This window comes from Meles meles, chromosome 19 (assembly GCF_922984935.1).
Source record: "Meles meles chromosome 19, mMelMel3.1 paternal haplotype, whole genome shotgun sequence".
Taxonomy (NCBI): Eukaryota; Metazoa; Chordata; class Mammalia; order Carnivora; family Mustelidae; genus Meles; species Meles meles.
Window position 1 is genome coordinate 40,815,747 of NC_060084.1, and position 22,200 is coordinate 40,837,946.

Consider the following 22,200-nt stretch of genomic DNA (forward strand, 5'->3'; position numbering starts at 1 on the left):
CGGGGAGCCTGCTTCTTCCTCTCTCTCTGCCTGCCTCTCTGCCTACTTGTGATCTCTGTCTGTCAAATAAATGAAATCTTGAAAAAAAAAAAAAAAGAAAACTATGTATCTTTTAGCTGGGCTCAGGTGGGCCTCCAACCATGGTCTGGAGTATGGGGATAAGGAAGGGTCTTCAGTAAAATAAAATTAAACAAAATAAAATAATAAATTAAATTAAATTAAGTAAAATAAACAAGACTACTTCCATTCCCCAAAGGAAAAAAAAAAGGGTCCTACTTCTTGGCGCTGCCTAGAAAGGGCTTCTGAACAGCAGAAGATCCTTTTTCTGTGGTCTTTGTCCAGTTCCTGGGGCCCCCAAGGCAGTCAGGCAGTGTGAACCCCGGTGCCCTGCTCCCCTAGCAGTCGTGCCTCCTTCTGAGAACGCAGCTGGGCTTCTTGCCCTAAGTGCCCACCCACTCTGCGATCAAAGGGAAACCTCTAGGGTTCAGGCCCCATGGGGTGCCCACCACCACCTTCTGTTGTTGTCAGGCATGGGGTGGGCTTGGGCACAGCGAATGAAGAGAAAGGGGATCTTTGGAAGCTATCCTGTGGAGAGTCCCGTTCCCAGTGGGTGGGGCCAGAAGGCTAGAAAAACAATAAATAAAAACAAAAGTGAAGGGAAGCAAAGCTCTTGGGTGCCAGAATGGGGCTGGCGGAGGCTGTGGCTGGCTGAGTAATGGGTTCCACATTTGTCTGGCTCTGTCTGCAGCCACCAGGATTCCGGACGCAGAGCGGGCCTTGCAGGGGGCTGGAGGGGAGAGCCCAGCTGCAGCCAGATCTAGGCATACCCCTGAGATGGCCCCATCGCCGGCCGGCCACGACGTGGATGACGCGTTGCCGCGAACTCACGCTCCTGCATCCCAGCCCCCCCACCCCGCCCCCGCCCGCAGCTCCTGGGTCCCTGCCGGCCTGCACAGATTGTTCGCGTTATTAATGCCGTTTTCCCAGAGATTCCATCTGGCTTTTTAATTGCTCTGGGATGGGGCTAGGATGCTTTGATAGTGAATTGGTATCTTTCCTATGTCCCTGCTTACGTCAAATGCTCCACACACAGAGAGGGGCTGGGGGAGGGGAGATGTGGGGGTGGGCGTCAAGAGAAGAGGGATTGTATAATCTTGCAGGGAGACAAGAAAGATCTTTCAAAGGTGCTGGTGGTTTAGTTCTATTTAAGGAAGAGAAAGGCCTTCCCCCACCCGCCAGTATAGGAACTAAACAGATGAGGCAGAGCCGCTATCCAGGCAAGGACCCTACCCCGTGTCTGCAGAAAGGCTGTGGGTGCCTGGGAGGACAGGCCTCATGGATGGGCAAGGTCAGGGTTTCTGCTCTTCCTCCACCGGCTTCCCTTTCTCTCCCCACTGCCCCCTGTCCTCCCATGAAATCAACAGCTTCCGGAGGAGGCCCGGCAGGTTCCTGCCTGGGAAGGAGGGGGCGGGAGAGCTGGGAGGGGCAGACACTCCTCACCAGTCCCAGTGGCTCATCACAGGTGTCAGGGCCAAACCCCATGTTCACAAATTCCCAGGAGATCCAGGAGATAAGGCTGACATCGTGACAGTGCTAAACCATCAGGAGGCATCTGGCAGCAAAGGAACACTTCCCTCTCTCCCTTTTACCTTTGCTCTTCCCTGGAGCCTGGCTCCTCTGAACAGTGCTCTCAGGGGCCATCAGGCTCAGATGGCCCACCTAGAGGGACACCGAGGTAGTCCCTGCTACGACTCCCGAGAGAGTATGAGGCAGAGGCATCCAGACATGTCGGATTGGGTCCGTGACCGTGTCTTGGATCAGACTGCTGCCTCCAGGAAGCCTTCCCTGATGGCATCTAGTCACATTTCGAGCTTCCCTTTACTGTACTTGTCACACTTAAAACACATCTTGGGAGCACAAGACTGTGAGCTCCGGGGAGGAGGAGTCAAGTCTGCTTGTCTCCAGCTGAGTGATCCATCTTTAGCATGGCCCTGGCACACAGTAGGCATCTAATAAATGCTTGGGGTGTGTTCAGTGCCAGGCTCTTGGAGGGCTTCTTCACAAAGGCTGCAATCGGGAGGGGAACCATGGGGGCCCTACAGGAAGCAGTGGGTGGCAAGGAGCAGCTCTTCCCCAGGGGGGCCCCTCTGGCCAGGCACAGAGTGCATGGCTGGTATGTTCACCCCACACTGCCCCCTCCCCTCCGCCTGCTGCTCTGTCCCTGCCCCCCCCCCCACGCTGGCCTCATTCTTTCCCTGGGGTTGGCTTTGGTGGGATCGGTCTTGCCCCCAACAAAGTTTGCCCTGGATCTCAGGGCCTACAGCAGGAGGGGTGCCTCTTAGTAGGCTGACAGCTTTGAAAGAGGAAACCCAGGGAGAAGAGGCAGTAGGAGGGGAGGGGGAGGAGGGCAGGCCAGAGGGGTGGCCCTCCCCTGCTCATCCTGGGATCTGTTCTGGGGGCAAAGGGGGAGGCTGAGGTTTGGCCCCCTCAAACAAGAAAAACTGGAATTAGCACTGAACTCAGAGAGGGTTTGCTGGGGCCTAGCAAGCTGGGGCCTGCCCTAGGCCTTAGGCAGGCGGTGGGGCTCTGCCTCCTTGGTTCCCAGGGCGGTGGGGCAGGCAGCCGCCTCCACACTGGGCTCGTGGCCGTTCCTCTGCCAAGGCAGCCATAGGCGAGGAGGCGGCAAGACACAGGACAGAGAGGGCGGGGGCCGGGGCGGGAAGGGGGCAAGGCACCCCTGTTAACCACACTGGGCAGGTAAAGTTAAAGCCGTCGGAATTGAAAAGGCGTGTGTAATTTCTTGAAACTGTCCCAGCCCACAGTGGCATACACCGTAAGCTGCTCCAGTGAGTCCTCTGGGGGTGAAAATAGAAGGTAAAGAGTGTCCGCCTTTTACCCTCAGTGACAGTAAACTCTGAAAGGCCAGCCAGCCCCCTGTGCTACTTCCTGCCAGGCCTTGTTCTATCAGGCGTGAGCGTGGGCCCCTCTGGTTGGCTATCCCTGCTGCCAAGGGGGCACCAGGGGCGCCTGTCCTCACAGGGCAGTCGTCTGAGTTGGGGACTTGGTCCAGGGTGGGCACAGTGGGGAGGGCGGGTGCTGGCGCTGGCTCCTTGCCGGGTGGTCTGGGTGAGGGACTTCCTGGGGTTGGCTGGAGAAGGAATGGAAAGTGGGGCAGAGGGGTCCTTGGCCTTCAGGCTGCCCTTTGGGGCCCTGCTGGGGAAGGCTACAGCCACACAGCCCAGAGCAAGTAGAGAGGGGCGGGAGGGGCACCTGCTTGAGGCCTCTCCCTGCGCTCCCAGGGTCCTGCCGGTGGGGATGGCAGGAGAGGGATGAGCAAGGCTGCTACAGAGGCTAGATCTGTGAATGATCTAGAAGCAAACGTGGCTGAAGGGCTCCCGGAGCCTGGAGCCACTGGACCAGGCCTGTTCAAGTCCCAGGGAGCCCGTGGCCATGTCAGGCAGGAGGATCCTTCTCTGAGCCCCCCTGCTGCTCCCAGGGGCCCACGGGAGGCCACATCAAGGTCCTGTAAACCGCCCTCAAACGTGCCCCCCCACCCCCTGGGAGACTCTCTCTTTCAGCTTTGGGCTTTCTCAGCTTGGAGCCTGCCCTCCTTCTGCCATTTAGTTGCCTTGGTTGGGAGAAGTCACCCCCTTAATGTACAGAGGGGCTCAGGATGGGAGAGCCGATGAAAGTCAGGAGCTCAGCCAGGGGATATGCTGTGATTACTTACAAATGTGACCTGGCCCACAGAAAACCTTGGAAGTAGCTTTTCTGGTTTTAAAAAGACACCAAAATTTACTTTGATATGTTTATATTATAGATATAATACATAAAACATCTAGCATGAAACTCTACGTTCTCCCCCAAAGAAGAGAACCAAGCTGTCCTTCCCTGCTCCCGGCCCCAGCGATCTGGCTGGATGCCGCCTCCCTTCCAGACCAGGAGCCAGGGCCTCTGGGGGGACAGGCCTGTGGGCGGCCCAGGCCAGAGGGCACCGAGGCCCACAGGTCCCCTCCCCCCAGGGAAAGAGGAAGCCCACCTCACCTCTTTGGTTCCCCCGGGGGGCAAAAGCAATCCCCAAAAACCAAAAGGAAAGAGAGCTGCAGACCCCCCTTGCAGCAGCTGTTGACAAAGAGTCTCATTTTGGCAAGTATCTGAGCAAAACCAAAACAAAACAAAAACCAAATAAAATGGTGGTTTAGCATAGACGTGCGCATTGACATTGCACAAGGCACCGCTGGGACCCAGAGAGGCCAGATACAAGTGTTGATATCGGCTGATAAAGCAAAATATTTGGAAAGCTTCTCATAACTTCGGTCCCTCTGGGATGGACAGATTGTGCTCCGTGTTTGTATGGCAATGCTGGCAACAAACAGGACAAGGCAGCTCGTCCCAGGGTCCCTTCACCCCAGCCCCCACGCCCTCCCGGACCATAGCTCTAGGTTTCCCTGCGCCACCAGGACGCCACTCCCATGAACACATGTCCGGAGAGGTAACCCATGCCCTAGCTTTCTGGTCTGACTGGGGGCAGGGGGCTCCCACGGGTCACCCGGTGACCCCCATCTAAGTGAATTCTGCCCAGGGAAGCCCAGCCTGTTGAAGGCTGGGAGATTAGAGGCAAGGAACTAGGAACCCTCCACCTTCGTGCAGAACTAGGGGAACAGCCTTCCAAGTCCCTGTATTTCCTCCCTTCCAAGGACAGGCGTTGGAGGAGCGGCTAGGGCCGGCTTGTCAGGATCTCTGCTCCCTGGACCTTCCCTTCTGCCCTGGGCCTGCACACTGCCTTCTCCCCTGGGGCCCTGCAGCCTCACGATTGAGGCAGGAACCCTCCAAATAAAATGACAAGGCACATATTTGCTCCCCCTACTCGGTAGGAATCGGAGCGTTGAGTTTGAGTTTCCAAGGCACAAGGTTATTCCTTAATACTAGAGTTGCCAGGGCTTCGGGCTAAGCCCCATGGCACTTCTCCCCTCCTGCAGGGAGAAACCACCGCCTGACCCCTCGTCTTAGACGCACCGAATCTGGCGCAGAGGAAGGCAAGGGGCGCGCGCTGCAGGCCAGGCTTTCTGGCGGCACCGGAATCTCTTAGTCCCGGCTTGCGCCGCGGGGCAGTCTTGAGATCCGGAGACCCGAAACCACTCCCTGGGTCACAGCCAGCGGCCGCCCCAGGGCGGTCCCGCCGCCCCGCGCCTCACGCGCAGTTGCCCATGGCCTTGACCAGGGAGCTCTCGGGCAGCTGGCGGAAGATACCCCGCAGCGTGTCCAGTTCGCGGCTCAGTTGTTCCACCCGCTTGCGCAGGCGGTCATTGTCACTGGTCAGCTCCAGCACCTTCTGCTGTGTCTCCACGTTGCGCTGCTTGGCCTTGTCCCGGCTCTTGCGCACGGCGATGTTGTTGCGCTCGCGCCGCACCCGGTATTCGTTGCTGTTCTTGTCCACCGATTTCTTGACTTTGCCCGCGCTGCCGCCGCCGCCCGCACGGAGGTCGGGGTGCGCCGCGGCCAGCCCCTTGAGCGCGCCGCCCGGGCCTGGCAAGCCAGCCGGGCCGAGAGCCGGCGCCGGGTGAGGGCTGGGCACGGGCGTGGGCGGCGGCGTGGGGTGGCCGGGCTGCAGGTGCATGGTGGTCTGGCCGCAGTGCGCGATCTGGAACTGCAGGTGCGGGGCGGCCAGGTGCGCGGGCGGCGGGTGCGGGTGAGGCGGTGGCGGCGGCGGCGGCGGCTGGTAGGGGAAGAGGCCGGCCAGCGCCAGCTGCTTCGCCTCGTCCTCCTCGCGCGGCTCCTGCTTGATCACCAGCGGCCGCAGCGCCGGCGCCCCGACGCGCTCGTACAGGGGCTCCAGCCTGCCGTCCAGGTAGCCGGCCGCCGCGCAGCCGTAGCCAGGAGGGGGGCCGTGCGCCCCTCCGGGCATCACGGAGCCGCCGGGGCCCCCGGGGGCGCCCGTGTAGTCAAAGTCGCCGCCGGCGGCTCCTGCGGGGGCCGCGGCCGCCTTGGCCTTCTCCTGCTGCCGGCTGTGCTGGAACAGGTCGGCCAGGAACTCGTCGTTGAAGGCGGCCGGGTCGATGTAGGCGCTGATGTCGATGGACGTCTCGTGTTCGCAGATGCCGCCCAGCGGCTCCGGGGCGGCAGGTGGGGCGGGGGGTTGCGCGGAGCCCGCGCCCCGGGTAAAGCCAAAGGCGGCGCTGCTGGGCGCGTGCGGGGGACTCTGGAGGTGGCTGCTCATCGGGGGCCGCGGCTCCGCCTCGTAGAAGTCGGCCGACTCCATGGGGGAGCTACAGTCCTCCCGGCATGGCGAGCCTCGGCGGCCTCCAGCCTGCGCGGGGCGCCAATGCTGCCACCGCCCACCCGGAGCCCCGACTCCCTCGCGCCCGCGCAGCTCCCGGTCGCGAATGGCCAGGCCCGCGCGGGCCCCGCATTTATACCGGGGGCGTCGCCCTTTGGAGTCCGACGGCGGCGCGGCGCCTCCTGGGTCTTAGCGCCTGCCTCTCGGAGAGGGTGGTGAGTGGGGCTGGAGCACAGCGCCGGCCCAGAGAGGCCCCGCTGCAACGCCCACTAACCCCCTGCCCAGCCAGCCGGACCCTGACGCGCGTGCGATGCCCCACCCTGGGCCGAGCTGTCGCCCCCGCACACACGTGGTCGGTGATTGGGCCCCCTCCTCTAGCTTCCCCGAGGCACCCACTTCCAGCCAACGGTCGGGGAGTCCGGGAGCACCCAGACGCTGCGCGGGGCGGGGCGGGGCTGGGGGGGCGTAGGGGGGGGTAGGTGGAGGGCCAGTCTTGGTCTCAGAGCTACGGAGGCGCTAGAACTAGTCCGGTTCGGAACCTGCGTCTCTGCTAGGCGGCGGCGTGGAGAAGGGGCCGGAGCCGGGGCTGGGAGGCAGGGAACAGTTTGGGACGTGTGGCCCAGCGCAAACAGCGGCACGGGGAGGCCGAGGGAAGCGTCCCGGAGCGCGGGTGATTTTGCTTCTTTATCTCTGATCTCCAGGGGACCCCACGGATTCCTCGCAGAAGTACCTCTCTCCCGCTCCGCCTCTCCCAGTCCTCTGGGGTCCCACGGGCTCTGCACTGTCAGGCGCTAGGACCCCGCAGGGAGCGGAGGGAATGGGAGGCGGCTGCGGCCGGGGAGCCTGGAGGACCCGGCCGGTTCGTCCGCTTGGGCTGGAAAACTTTTTCTTTTTAATTACTTCTCCTAGCCGGGGCGCTAGGGTTGCTAGGCGCACGGGGCTGGCGCTGCCACCCGCCCCTGGGCCGCCAGTTTCTTCCTGGCGGGACGGGCCGAGCTGGATTCCAGGGCTGGAGTACCGGGGTGAGGTGGGGCGCATAGAGGGAGGGGGCGAAATTGACTCGGGACAGCGATCCCAAAGCGTGGGTTGGCGGTCAACGGGATCGGGATCCACTGTCTATCCCCCTTCTGGTGGGAGCGGGGTGTGGAGGGAACCCGCGCCTCGGGAATCTCGGCCTCCCAGAATCCGAGCACCTACTGGGAGACCCTGCCGTTGCTTCGCCGGGCGCTTGGTTCCCGCGATCTTCAGGAACGAGGTGGCCAGGCCCGGGTGCGCCTTGGCCGCCGCCTCCGCATTCACTGCTGCTGGGGGAATGGGTTTAAGGCAGAGCGTCTCCCCAGCCACGTGGCGCCTCGCGGTTCTATCCCGGGATCGCGGGCGGGGGCGGGGGGCGCCGCCGGGCTCCCGTGGGGCCTCCGGGGCCGGCAGGTCGCCCCGCCTCTACCCCTCCCACCGCCCCTTAAGACTTTGTGAGCTGGAGCCCGACACCGCCTGGGTGCGGGTTGGAGGTGTGCCTGTTTGAGAAAAGCCGGGCTGCGCAGGTCAAGACCCCCTCCCTGCCGGCGGCCTTCCCAAGCCTGGCAAGACTCCAGAGCCCGCCCAGGAGCCCTCGAGGAGGGGCCCGGCAAAAGCACAGCCGGCCCCGGGAGGCCAGGCTTCCACTGTGGTCACTGTAAAGAAGTAGCTTCGTCTGGGGAACACATACTGTGCTTTAATCAAGTTCCTATTCAACATATTCCCAATGATTAATGGCCCAACTGCTTCATTTTTTTATTTTGTTATTTTTTGGTCCAGAGCGCATACGCAGTGTATTTTAAGCTTTTGACCTGGGAGTAAAAGTAAATATATTAAATAAATAACCTTTGTGCGCCCGGATCCGCTCTCTGGGCCAGAGGCAGGACCCACTTCTACACCATGCCCCTGTGGGGACCTGGAGAGAAACCCGAAAACACTCAGTGGAATTTTCTTTTTCTTTTTTTTTTTTCTGCGATTCAAAAACACCGTCCGTCGCAGGGTAGTAGGAAAGCACAGGCTCCGGAAGGTGTCCTGTACCTCGAATGCACACCTGGTCTGCCGCCTAGGGTTGCTGTTGCCAGGATAGGCAGCAGGAATGTCCCCTTTTAGGACAGGAGGACACTGCAGATGCTCTCTGCACTGGGGAGGAAAAAGGGCTCTATAATAAGGGAGTGTGGTGTGTGTGGGGGGGGGGCAGAGGTACCAAGTGGGGCCCACTCCCAGCACCCCCGGCCCCCCCACAGTGGAACCAGAATTCTACCCATGCCAGCTCAGTGCCCAGAGAAGACTGAGAGGTGGCCCTGCCCTCTCAGAGTTCTAGGGGCAGCTGGGGAGACAGGTCGGCACACAAAGTCTGCTATGAGACAGTGGCCTTCCCACAGAGAAGGTGATCCCAAAAGAGCAGGGGATGGGATGGGGCAGGAGCACTTGGTCCTTTGGTTTGGGAGACACAAATGGGGATGAGGGCTCTAATAAAGGGACACCTCCAGTGGAGGTGCTCTAATAAAGGGACACCCTCCCCTGGTGAATATGGTTCTCTGAGGGTAGGCAGCAACTACCTCTCTGGGGAGTAATCCCGGGCTAACCTGTGCCCCCCAACAAATTCGTAGGTTAAAACCCTAACCCCCAATATGACTGTATTCTGTGATGCGGTTTTTAGGATGCCGTAAGGTTGGGGTCCTAATCTGATAGGAGTCATGGCCCTATAAGCAGAGGAAAAGGAGACATTTCTCTCTCTTTGTCCTCCCCCCCCCCCCCCCCGCCCCCGCCTCCCTTCCTCCCTCTGCCATGTGAGGGCAGAGAGAAGGCAGAGTGTGCAAGCCAGGAACAGAACTCCCACCAGAACCTGACCATGCCGGCACCCTGATCTCAGACTTCCAGCTTCCAGAACTGTGAGAAAAAGCAATGTCTGTTGTTAAAACCCCCCCTGTCTGTGGTAATTGGGGATGGCAGCCCGAGCTAAGACAGGTGGTTAGGGCTTCATGCAGAAGTAGACCTTTGAGCTGCACCCTTGAAGGATGAGCAGGGATTTGCTGGAAGGATGGGCAGACAGAGTGGCAGGTGCAAAGGTGGAGAGGCTGCGAGTGCATGGCATGCTCTGGTGACAAAGGACAAGATGTGTGGCGGGCTGGAGTGCAGGGATTGCTGGGGAGGGGCCTAGATAAGGCTGGATCCACAGACAGGACTGGGTTCACGGCCAAGGCCGCTTCTGGTAAGGACAGAGCCTATCTCAAAAGCTTTTGCTGTTCAGCTCTTAGCAGGTGAGCACTGTGATCCAGTTTGGACTCCTGAAAGGAGACTGTGGTAGGAGCTAGAGACGGGAGGGTGGACCATAGGAAAAACAATGGAGATCCGAGGTCCTGAGGCCCCAGGGGGAGGGTGGAGGAAAGGATGGATTTGAATGTCAGGACTTAGAGTCTGGGTAGGAGCTGAAAGCCTGGCTTCTGGCTGGGGCTACCATCCCCCAACATATGCAATGCAGGGAAAATAGAGTGGCTGCTCCAAAAACCCCTCAGGGACACCTACCTGTCTGCTTTGTGGCTCTGGAGAAGAGAACAGTCGCCCAGGAACGGCCTTCAAGATCTACCGGGCCGTAATCTAGTTTTCCCTGTTGCAAGAGAACATGTGGGGACAGGAGGAAGCCAGTCGTGGTCTCTGGGTGGGTCTGTGGGGCTGAGCTGTGGGAGTGTCCAGGAGCCTGGAGCAGGAGTCTTGGAGCTCTCCCAGCCGTGACAAGACCTGGCTACAGCTCCTGGGTGAGACCCCGGGGTGGGTGGAGTCGCTTTCCACCGGAGGTGCCCACGGCGGGCGGGGGTTTGTGGCCTGATAGGACGTGCGTGCAGTCAGAGCTTGGCTGGAATCACTCGGGAGGGAGACGGCTGCGTGGCTCGTGATGAATCGAGACAGAAGCAGTAATAAGAGCTGCATGGAAATCTTCCGACCACCTTTACTACTCTTTTTTTTTTTTTTTAAGATTTTATTTATTTATTTGACAGCAGGAGAGAAATCACAAGTAGGCAGAGCAGCAGGCAGAGAGAGGAGGGGAAGCAGTTTCCCTGCTGAGCAGAGAGCCCAATGCCGGGCTCGATTCCAGGAACCTGAGATCATGACCCCAGGAACCTGAGATCATGACCTGGGCGGAAGGCAGGCTTAACCTGCCTGAAGGCTTAACCCGCTGAGCCACCCAGGTGCTCCCTATTCTTTTTTGTCTTAATTGATGACACTGGGCAATTCCCGAGGAAAGACCCGAAGGAGAATTCTCCAGTGTGCTTTGGCCTAGATAGGCTCAGCAGGGAGGCCTGGGGGACAGGGACCCAGCCCCAATCAGACACGCAGCAGGCTCACCCGGCCTGACTTCCAGCCCCGCAGGGGCCAGAGGAGAGAAGAGGCTCTGTCCCTGGCTGTCTTTTGTACAAGGGAGAAAATCAGCAACAGAGGTGAAAATGCATTTCATAAGTGTGAACTGTGCTCCAGTGAGCGCAGAATAGGAGGGAGGCTCGGCAGAGCTGGGGGACAAGGTCCGGTGGGGTGAGGACAGCCCTCCCCTCCACGTATTGTGGTGCTGAGTGTTGGGTGCTCTGGGATGGAGCCCGAGTCTAGGGTCATTCACAATGCTGACCATTCCGAGAAGACAAACAGAGCCCTGGGAAGTTTTGGGTTGACTCTGAGCCAAGCTTCCTAATGTAACGCACACAAAAGAATTCATATGTAAGTGTGAAACTTAATCAGATTCTGAAGAGCGAGACTGGAACCCAACCCTTCTGATTCTTTTATCAACAGCTTAATGGATATAAGATCGGTCACTCCAAGCGGGACTAATTGAGATAATTATGAGGCCTAATGAAGATAAGACAGAAGACAAGAACTACACTTTCCAGGACAATTTGTGCTCTGACTAGGGGCCATGAGTACCTCATACAATATGTCTAACACAGCGATTCAGTAAAATACCCCCAAAGATCTTCCTAAAACGTAGACACGAAAACACAGCGCAATTTACTCTTTATGGACAAATGCGCTGGTGAATGAGATTTACACTTATTCGTTTTATGTTTTAGATATTGGCAGGTATAGTGTAGGAACTCAAGGCATAGTCAAGCAAGAGTCTAGTGTTTCTTACCAACAGTCTCTGGGCACTTGGAGAAACCATTTTTATTCCTTATCAGATTATATACACCCTGTCCCAGCAGGAGGCCTGGTGATATGGGGGATCCTTCAGACCTGTTACAATCCCTCCCTCACCACTTCCTAGCTGGGTGACCTTGGGCAAGTTGAATGTCTCTGCGCCTTCGTCTTACCCCTGTGCACGCAGGCATTTCTCGGCTTGTTCTAGGGCAAAGCACACAGAAGTCACACGAGGCATCAGCAGGAACTAGAAATTACGGAGCTGTTAGGAAATGTAACTAGATTATACGTATGCCGTGGGAAATCGTAACCGGGAGGATTCTGATCTGTAGGAGATCTATGCTGCCAGGTTCATGAGAATCAGCTGGTTTCCAGTTTTCTCTTAATTTTCTTTGACTGTGATGTGTGAATGCTTTTCCCCCTCCTTGTTTGTTTACCTCATTTGCTTGCAACTGCTGGCAGATAAACAGTAGCAGGCACCAAAAATTTTAGGAAAGAGAAAACTGAGCTGAAATTTAAAATTCATGGATGCCTGGGCAGCTCAGTTGGTTAAGCGGCTGCCTTCGGCTCAGGTCATGATCCCAGGGTCCTGGGATCGAGTCCCGCATCGGGCTCCTCGCTCAGCAGGAGCCTGCTTCCTCCCTCTGCCTGCAGTTTGCTTGTGCTCTCCCTCTGCTTGTGCCCTCTCTCTCTCTCTGACAAATAATAAGTAAAATCTTTAAAAATTTTTTTTTAAATTCGGAGAATTCTATCCATTGCCTTAATGGTGTTTATTTAGCAAATTAGGGGGAAAGTCTTGTATTCTTTTTTGTTAGAAAACGCCCTTGGTAGATGATGGACCCCAGAACTCCCCACCCACATTCAGAGAACACTAGAAAGCAAACAGTGGGTGAGGTGGGCAGGCCCACTCCACATTTTTGTGGGATCCGGGACAAGAAATCGAATGGTAGCCCACATACCATCTGTTTAAACACTAAAACTTATCAGTCAGATGAAGAGACTCTTAGATCCAATATGTTCTACCTTTCTGCCTTGACAAATACATCTCTGTCATGTCCTAGAAGGCCGAGTTTACATTTAGAATTTGAATCTTCGATGGGAGCGCCTGGGTGGCTCAGTGGTTTAAGCCTCTGCCTTCGGCTCGGGTCATGATCTCAGGGTCCTGGGATCAAGTCCCACATTGGGCTCTCTGCTCGGTGGGGAGCCTGCTCCACACCCCCCGCCTGCCTCTCTGCCTACATGTGATCTCTCTCTGTCAAATAAATAAATAAAATCTTAAAAAAAAAATTAGAATTTGAATCTCCGGGACATGGTGGTGCTGGGACAGCCAACAATCCCCTTCTCTTCCCACCCTTTGTGCCATGCCCCACTGGAAGTGTCCTTTGTTGGGCCGGAGTAGATTCCCAGCACAAGGCTTTAACCCTCGTCGTCTCTGCCTCCCTCCGATTATCCTGGTTCCCACCTCTACACTGGTCCCATGGCGGTAGCCCGTAACTGGTCTCCCTGCTGTCCTCCCTGCCTCCTTGACCTCCAGCTCTCCCGCCTCTCCCAAAGCAGCCCAAATGCCCCATTAAACAGGCACTTGGTTTGTGTCACTCACCTCGGCCAACCCCTGTGCCCTCCCACCGCATGTGGGAGAAGACAGCAATGAATGTCTCAACCTAGCCCCGAGCTCCTGCAGAAATTGGCTCTCTCCTCCTCTCCTCATGCTCCTGGCTCCCCACTACCCTGTTTGCCAAGCGGAGCATCTCCCAGCCGCTGGGCATTGCACTTTGCTCCCTGACGTTGGAGCCACTCCTTTCCAGCCATCCGTCATCCGTGGCTCACCTTCCCCAAGAGATTCCTCCGAGGTATGAGTGGCACCCGAGCCAACCCGTCCCCGTCCCTCCCGTCCCTCCTGAGGCCACTGTGTGTTCTCGTTTCCTCCTGGCACTCTCTGGAAAATGGTCTTGTTTACTTATTTTACTTGTGCCCTGTCTGGCTCCCCTCCCCCCTCACTAGAATGCCTGCTCCACAAAGACAGGACCTTGTCTGTCCTGTTCTGCCTATTTCCAGAGCTAGAACAGGCCTTGGCATATGGGAGAGCCTCAAATATTTGTCCAATGAACACAGAATGGATTCTATTCAAGAAAACTGCTACCCGGCCACCCTCCCAGAACTCGGTTCCTTCCCAAGACTAGGAGGGCAGCCAGGGTCCCTGAAGATGCTTGGGAAGACCTGACCCCCTAAGTCAGGGCTCCCCCCACGGTAGACCCATCTAGAGCATCTTGAAGGCCTGCCAGGCAAGACTGTCAGGGCCTGGAGAATCTGTACAGGGCCTCTGCGCTAACTCGAAAGAAGCCCCTCAGGCAGATGTGGCCCCCGGGAGCTTGGCCAAGCAGAAAGTACCTTTGCCAGGAGGGAAAAGGGCCCTTTTCTCTGGAGAGATGCAGCCCAGCCAGGACACAAGGCTTGGTGCGTGGAGACCTCCTGGACTGGGCTCCTTTGTGTAGTGCAAATGCTCAGCCCTCCATCACCCCTGCGCCTTGGCTCCTGAGCACCCTCTGCCTGCAGGGCACTGTGGGGAGGACACCCCGGGAGAGCAAGGCATCATCCTTGGGGCAGGAGCGGACATCAGATCCACTTGGGAGATCAGACCTGCCTCCCTGCGGGCTCACATGGAAGGCAGCGGCGACTTCAGCGTGTAGATCCGACAGAACCCCACAGCCCAGGAGATGGGGTACCCTTCCCCCTGCTCTCCCACGCACCTACCGCTTTGACTCCATTTCTTCTGCCTGCTGACTCCAAGAATCAGCCTCAAGGTGCATCTTTTTTTTTTTTAAAGATTTAATTTATTTATTTGACAGAGAGAGATCACAAGTAGGCAGAGAGGCAGGCAGAGAGAGAGAGAGAGAGAGGAGGAAGCAGGCTCCCTGCTGAGCAGAGAGCCCGATGTGGGGCTCGATCCCATGGGACCATGACCTGAGCAGAAGGCAGAGGCTTTAACCACTGAGCCACCCAGGCACCCCTAGGTGCATCTTTAAACACAAACAAACAGGCAAACCCTTAAAGGAGGTGAGAAATGAAATCTTTTGAAAATCAAAGAAAGAGGGGCGCCTGGGTGGTTCAGTGGATTAAAGCCTCTGCCTTCAGCTCAGGTCATGATCCCAGGGTCCTGGGATCGAGCCCCACATGGGGCTCTCTGCTCAGCGGGAGCCTGCTTCCCACTCTCTCTCTGCCTGCCTCTCTGCCTACTCTGTGATCTTTGTCTGTCAAATAAATAAATTAAATCTTTAAAAAAAAGAAAAAATCAAAGAAAGAGATTTTGGGGCTGGCTCATGAAGGCTTCAACTTTAGTCCTCTTTCCTTGTGGTTATTACTCTGTTTCCCCCCAAGTCTGAGCCTCTCTGCACTGTGGGTAAAACAGACACTGAATTAACAGGAGAAGCGAGTTGCACATGGGGGGGCTACCCAGGCTCTCCAAAGACCCCCTCCGCCGTAGCCCACTAGATGATTCCCCAAGAAAGCGGAGATCAGCTCCGGCTTGGGCTGCGGTAAGGTCCTGTCAGCTTCCAGAGTTAAAAAAAGGAGTTGCAGAGGTTACCCTTCTTGGCACCCAGGATTAATCCTTACCTGGAAAGAAAAAAGCAAGGTTGGGAATAGTATGCTGCCTCTACTTCTCTGGGGAAAAAATTATTTAAATACCTATGTATAGTCCGGGTACAGAAAGAAGTCAGGAGAGGTACACACGGAGTTGTTAACAGTGGTTCCTCCTTTGTAGGACGGGAGAGAACTTGTTCTTTTTGTTTATACACTTGTGTATATGGGACTTTTTAAACAGAGGAGTATGTATTTATTACTTTTATAGTTTTATAAACTATAAAAATATTTTAAGTCGCCCTAATTTTACAGTTTTATAATTTTTATAGTTTTATAAACTATAAAAGGGTTTAAAGTCACCTTAATTTACTCTACAAACATATAATGCCATAATGGATTGCAGAGTTTTGTAAATAACTTCAAAATGCTTTTTAATGGCCCTGTTTTCCGAATTGAGAAATCCAGACATGTGCTCCAAGCGTAAATTGTGGTGTGATCTGTGAATTTGCTCATACGGAGAACCATACCTAGTCGTAGACCCTGAATCACGTCTAGTTCTGTGTTTCACAAGTCAGCCTGATCTTAAATGAGAAAAGCACACGTATTTGTATATAAACTTCTATAAATCCACGTGACAAAGAATCCCAGTCCAAAAGAAAATGGGCACATACAGAGAGTTTATCAGTTAAAAAAAAGAAACCAGTAAATGCAAATAAATGCATCTTAAAACGTGTTTAAAAATACAAATTCTCTGAATAAAAGATACACAAATTAAAGCTACACCAGTCAGTTGAGGAAAATATTGGATAATATGAGAAAGAAAAACATTGGATAGTATGCTGTTCAGCTACATGGAGGAAACAGGATTATATATTGATCCAAACTCTTTGGAGGACAACTTTAAAACGCCTGTCTAATTTGAAAGTGCCATTTCCTTTGACTTAGCAATTCCACTTATAGAAATTTAATCCCATAAACTCTCATATATACATATATGTTACATACATGGATATTGACCAAAACACTGTTTAACACTTGCAAAAGGCTGGAAATGACAGAATGTCTGTCCATTAACAGGAGACTGGTTGGGGCGCCTGCGTGGCTCAGTCGATTAAGCGTCTGACTCTTGATTTCAGCCTATCATGATCTTAGTGTCCTTGGATCCAGCCCCACTATGGGCGAGGCTTGTCAGCGGGTTGTCTGCTTGAGGATTTCTCTTTCTCTCCCCCTGCCTCTCCCCCTGCTGGTGCTGCTCTCTCTCTCTCTCTAAAATAAATAAATAAATCTAAAAAAAAAATAATAGGAGACTGGTTAAGTGACGACAGACAGCTCATTAACTAACCTCTATGTCTCAGAGGCACCTGGGTGGCTCAGTGGCTTAAAGCCTCTGCCTTTGGCTCAGGTCATGTTCCCAGGGTCCTGGGATCGAGCCCCACATCAGGCGCTCTGCTCAGAGGGGAGCCTGCTTCCGTTCCTCTCTCTCTGCCTCCCTCTCTGTCTACTTGTGATGTTTGTCTGTCAAATAAGTAAATAAAATCTTTTTTTTTTTTTAAAAGAAAAACCTCTATGTCTCCGTTGAAAAGGATGAAAATCTGTATGAACACATATGGGAAAGCGCGGATACATTCAATTATACATACATATAGTAATATGCACATACACATAACATACATACATGCATACATAATGATCCATATAAAATATGCATATAACATGGATATGAATATATACATTTACATATACAGTGCGGAGAATGTGTATAATATGTCCCCATTCGTGTAAAAAGAAAGGGGAGAGTCTCCGTACAGGCTCATCTCGGCCTAGAACATCTCAGGAAGGACACGTAAACAGGGAGACTAGAGAAGGACTTGCAAGTGGGTGAGAATTTTTATTATACGTTAAGATATATTAAAAAAAATTAAACAACAATTACATAATGAGGAATTGGGATTGCTCCAAAAATTGCAAAGCATGATTACCGAATACTCCCCCCAAACAGTAGTTTTGGGATAATAAGAAGGGAGTTTAATTTAGCTTTTACAAAACTGAACAGAACTAAATGACCGCAACAGCTCAAACAGTACTTTATTTTCATTGCTGTCCCCCAGAAAATCTATAAACTAATCAGTTACAGTAAAATTCTTTCATACAACATGAACTCATTTACCCCAAATATGGAGCAGCTCTTCCTGTCCATATTGATTAAAGCAGTTCAGGGCCTGTGGGCGGGGCAGGGTTATCCCTTCCCATCGCTCCAATTGGTTCCGTCTCTGCCATTTTCAGTCAAAATTCCAAAGGTCACTTGGAAAGCACATAAGCCACTAAGCTGTCCAGACACTCCCTTTTGGCTAGATAACCCCCCATGGCCCAGATCCCAGCACAGAGTCTTGGGAACCAGGGAAATGCTGTTACAAAGCCTCGTCCACTTGGTCGATAATTGGAAGTGACCCTGAGCAAAAGGAGCCTTTCAACAAGTGTATCTTTAGAATCTGATTTTTATTACAATCGATTAGAAAATCCAGCTTACATTCCAAATGCAGGCATTTTATCATAGTTAAGGTACAATAACAGTTAAACAAAAACCAGCATGAGTCATGCTCCTATAAAACTGTCTGCTTACAGAGTTTGGCTTTTCTCTAAACGAGGGAAACTCAAAGTAAGGCGGCATAGAAAGGGGTTGTTCTGGCCTCTTACTGGGAGAAATTATTATAAGAAAAGCAGGTCACACGGGATCTGCCCAATGGCTCACTGACATGGAATGTGCACATTGATTGAATTCTTTGGTTCCCCAGCACCATTAGAACACCCTTCCAACATCTGGGAATGTCCCACCTCCCCACGCAGCAGCTAGAACCGCCCTCTCACAGCTGGGATGAGGCCCGTGAAGAAGAGTTGACAAGGTACACACTGATGAGAGTCATGGGCATGGACTGAGAGGTGTGAAGGAACAGGTGCCTTTGGACTTCACTCTGGGAGAATGGCCAAGAGTGTCCAGGGGGCTATGGGCATGGAAGCTGGCCACACAGTCTCTATTCTGGATTCTCTGGTCCTTCTAGAGGTATTGCCAACTTCTTAATATCTTCTTGAACTCTTCTTTAATTTCATTCTCTTTAGCTAGTTGGCGTGGATTCTGTTGGTTATACCCAGCTGGGATAAGTCTCTGCCTTGGATTACTAACGAGAACTGGGCCACCATCAAAGTCGCAGATGGCTCTTTCCACCTTCTCTCTCCAGCTATGGCTTGGTCCTGGTACCTTGCCCTCTTTCCGAGCCATGTCTCATAGTCAGATGGAGAAGGACAACAATGGAATAAGTTGCTGGTTGGAATGCCATTCATGCACAGTGATTTCGACAAGCAGCTTAAGCTTTCTTGCTCAGTTTTATCATTTCTAAAATGGGGTAATAAAGCCATCTTTGCCCAACAGAGGAGTTGTGAGGACTAAATACAATAAGTCATTAAGAGCACTTAAATGTTGAGGATCAACTTTCCCAGTAAAGGTACAAAATAAGACTAATGTGGGGTGTTAGAAAATTCCTTATTATAAGTACTAAACATCAAAATCCCTTTTGCAATGAGATCAGGGATTCCTCACACTCTTTTTTTTTTTTTTTTTCCTGGCCATAGACTTCTTTACAATCAGTCAACAAAAATAAAATGATATATCCAACTACAAGCTCTGGACAAAAAAATCTAAAAATCAACTACTGGAGATATGAAATCAATTACTAGAGATACTGGAGAACAAAAAAAGCAGGCAGATGCTGGAGGAAGGTTGACACTTAGAAGAGAAGAACATTAGAGAGAGTTTCTTTCTTTCTTTCTTTTTTAAAAGATTTTATTTATTTATTTGACAGGGAGAGATCACAAGTAGGGAAAGAGGCAGGCAGAGAGAGAGAGAGAGGAGGAAGCAGGCTCCCTGCCAAGCAGAGAGCCCTATGTGGGGCTCGATCCCAGGACCCTGGGATCATGACCTGAGCAAAAGGCAGAGGCTTTAACCCACTGAGCCACCCAGGTGCCCCAAGAGTTTCTTTCTTTTAAAGAAGCAGTTAGCCTAAAGGCAGGCCCCAGTCTGTGCATGCAAGGCAGCTAAAATTCTGATAGGAAGCCTGTAATATTATTGGCTTGATGAAACTGAGGACACAATTTATGACAACAACAGTCACTGGAAAGTAGGGAAAGGGATCCAAGAATGGATGGGTGGTACCCAAATTCTGCGCATAAACTCTACCCAATTCTCTGGTTGACTCCAAAGCTGCACAGGCGTGGGACAGACACCAAGCAGCCAGCTGAGGCCACCCTCCAAAGAAGAGACAAAATTCACAGTGTGAATTTAGTCAGATTTACCACAAAGCTAAAACCTAAATCAATTCTTTTTTGCCCCAAGGGAACATAACAGAACAGAATCCAGAGATTGTAATTGTAATGTATCATTCACAATGTCTAGGATATAATCAAAACTCTCTAACATACCAAGAAACAGGAAAACAGCAGTCATTCAAAATAAAACAAAACAAAACAAAAGCAACAACCATTTGAAACTAACCCCAGTATGATTCGGATACTGGAATAGTAGACAAGGATTTTATTTTTATATTAATTATTTATTTACTTGTTTTTATTTATTTTTCTAAGTAGGCTCCATTCCCAGCAAGGGCTTGAACTCACTACCCTGAGATCAAGACCTGAGCTGACATCAAGAGTTGGACATTTACCCAACTGAGCCATTTAGTTACTCCTAGAATTGCAGACAAGGATTTTAATGTGACTATTGTAACTATGCCCAAGGATATACAGGAAATATATTTGTCCATACATAGAATGATAGAAAATCTCAACAGAAAATCTCAACAGAAAATAAATTATAAAGAAGAATCAAATAGAAATTCTAGAAATAAAAAATCAATATTAGAAATGGAATATTTCAGTATTAGAAATTTTTAAATCCACTTGAGAGGTTTTTTTTTTAAAGATTTTATTTATTTATTTGACAGCTAGAGATCACAAGTAGGCAGAGAGGCAGGCAGAGAGAGAGAGAGAGGGGGAAGCAGGTTCCCTGCTGAGCAGAGAGCCCCATGTGGGGCTTGATTCCAGGACCCCGGGACCATGATCCGAGCTGAAGGCAGAGGCTTTAACCCACTGAGCCACCCAGGCGCCCCTCCACTTGAGAGTTTTAAGAGAAGAAAAGAAATGACAAAGGAAAGACTCAGTGAAATTGAAGAAAAAATCAATAAAAGTTATCCATCCCGAAGATCACATTTTTAAAAAGACTGGGGAAAAATGAGCAGTGCTTGTGGTTAACCTGTGGTTAAATACCAGAAGATTTAACATACATGTAATTGGAGTCCTAGATGGAGAAGAGAGAAAAAAATGGGACAGAAAATGTTTGAAGAAATAGTTTAAAGAAATGGCTAGATTTGATAAAGGCATACATTTGGAGATTCAAAAAGCTCAGAAAACTCCAAAGCGGGATCTTGAAAACAACAACATACCTAGGACATTGCGGTCGAAACTGGATGAAAACAAAATCTTGAAAGTAGACAGATAAGACGACACATTTCATACAGGGGAACAAACATTCAAACAACCCTGGACTTCTATCAGAAACAAAGGAGGCTAGAAGGCAGCGGAACATCTTTAAAATACTGGTAGGCAAAATAAGTCAACCCAGAAACCTATATCTAGTGAATATATCTTTCAATAATAAAGGTGAAATACATTTTTAGATTAAAGAAAAGCTAAGAGAATTTCTCAGCAACAGACCTGTACTACAAGAAATGCCAAAGAAAGTCTATCGCACTGAAGGAAAGTGAAACCAGACGGAAACCCAGATCTGTAAGATGAAATGAACATCACTGGAGATGATAAATACGTGGAGAACTATAAAATATAGTTTTATCCTCCATTTCTTTAAAATATAAATAATTGTTTAAAGCAAAAAAAATATAACATGGTATTATGGGGTTTATAATGTATGTGGATGTAATAATTATAACAATTATAGCATAAAGTTTAGGGGCTATAAATGGACCTATATGATTGCAAGCTTTCTACATTTTATGTGAAGTGGTGCAATATAAACTCTTAGCAGACAATGAAAAATTAAGGATGTATCTTTTCACCCTAGAGCAATAACTAAAAAAAAACCCTCAAAAAAATAGCTATGAAACAAGTTAAAATGGAATTTCTAAAACATACTCAGCTACTCAAAAGGAAGGAACAGAAACAGAAAAAGAGAACAGGAGGGGTGAACAGAAAACAAATAGTAAAATTATAGGTTTAAATCTAACTATATAAATCATTATATTAAATAAAAAGGATTAGTCTTTTAATTAAAAGGCAGAGGCTGTCAGAATGGATAAAAATGCAAGGCCCAATTATATGCTGTCTAGAAGCAATGCACTTTAAATAGAAAGACTCAGGTTGAAAAATCAATGGGTGGGAAAAGATATATCATGTAAACCTTAAACATAAGAAGATTAGAGTGATAAAGTTATAGGTAGAAATATAAAAACATCCATAAAATAGTATTAAAGGCAGAGAGTATTATCCGAAAGGGGGGCTTTCCATAATGATATAAAGGTCAATATATTATGAAGATATGATTGTCATCAATGTGTATGCACCTGAAAATAGAGCTTCAAAATACATAAAGTAAAACTTGTTAGAACAAAATGATGTGACTGAAGGTTGAGAGTAGGAGATCTTTTATTTTCAATTTCATATACTTCTTGTGGTTTAAATTTTAATACCAAATATATGCCTGTTTTATCATCATCATCATCACCATCATCATAGATTTCCAGAGAGATGAGAGGGAAAGGCATTCCAGACAAAGGTCGTGTGTGTGCCCGTGAGGAAGGCATCAGAGCACCTGGTGTATTCTGGAACCGTAGATTTTTGGCATGCCTGAAATATAGAGTTGGGTTGGAATTACTGAGGAGGGATTGAAGATAAGCAGATGAGTAGAAGCCAGGCTTAGAAGAGCCTTATACGTATGTTAAGGAATTTGAGCTTTATCTTTATGGCCATAGATAGTCATTGAGGTGTTTTTCAAAAGGAGAGAGCCAGGGCAGGGGTGGGGGAAGGAGGAAGGAGGGTCATGAGGATCATTTCTAAGATCCTGACTTCAAGTTGGAGGATGGGTTAGAGGAGACCAGAGTAAGGGCAGAGTGACTCTTAGAAGATGCTTCAGTAATGCTGGAGGC

General features: G+C 51.3%; 1 protein-coding gene across 1 annotated transcript; it reads right to left on the reverse strand.

Annotated features, from left to right (window-relative positions):
- Nucleotides 1-3,783: 3,783 nt before the first annotated feature.
- On the reverse strand, nt 3,784-6,400 carry CEBPA (CCAAT enhancer binding protein alpha). The gene has a single exon (XM_045989381.1). It carries the CDS (start codon nt 6,257-6,259, stop codon nt 5,192-5,194), a length of 1,068 nt encoding a protein of 355 aa, XP_045845337.1. The 5' UTR covers nt 6,260-6,400; the 3' UTR covers nt 3,784-5,191.
- Between the last annotated feature and the right edge of the window lie 15,800 nt (nt 6,401-22,200).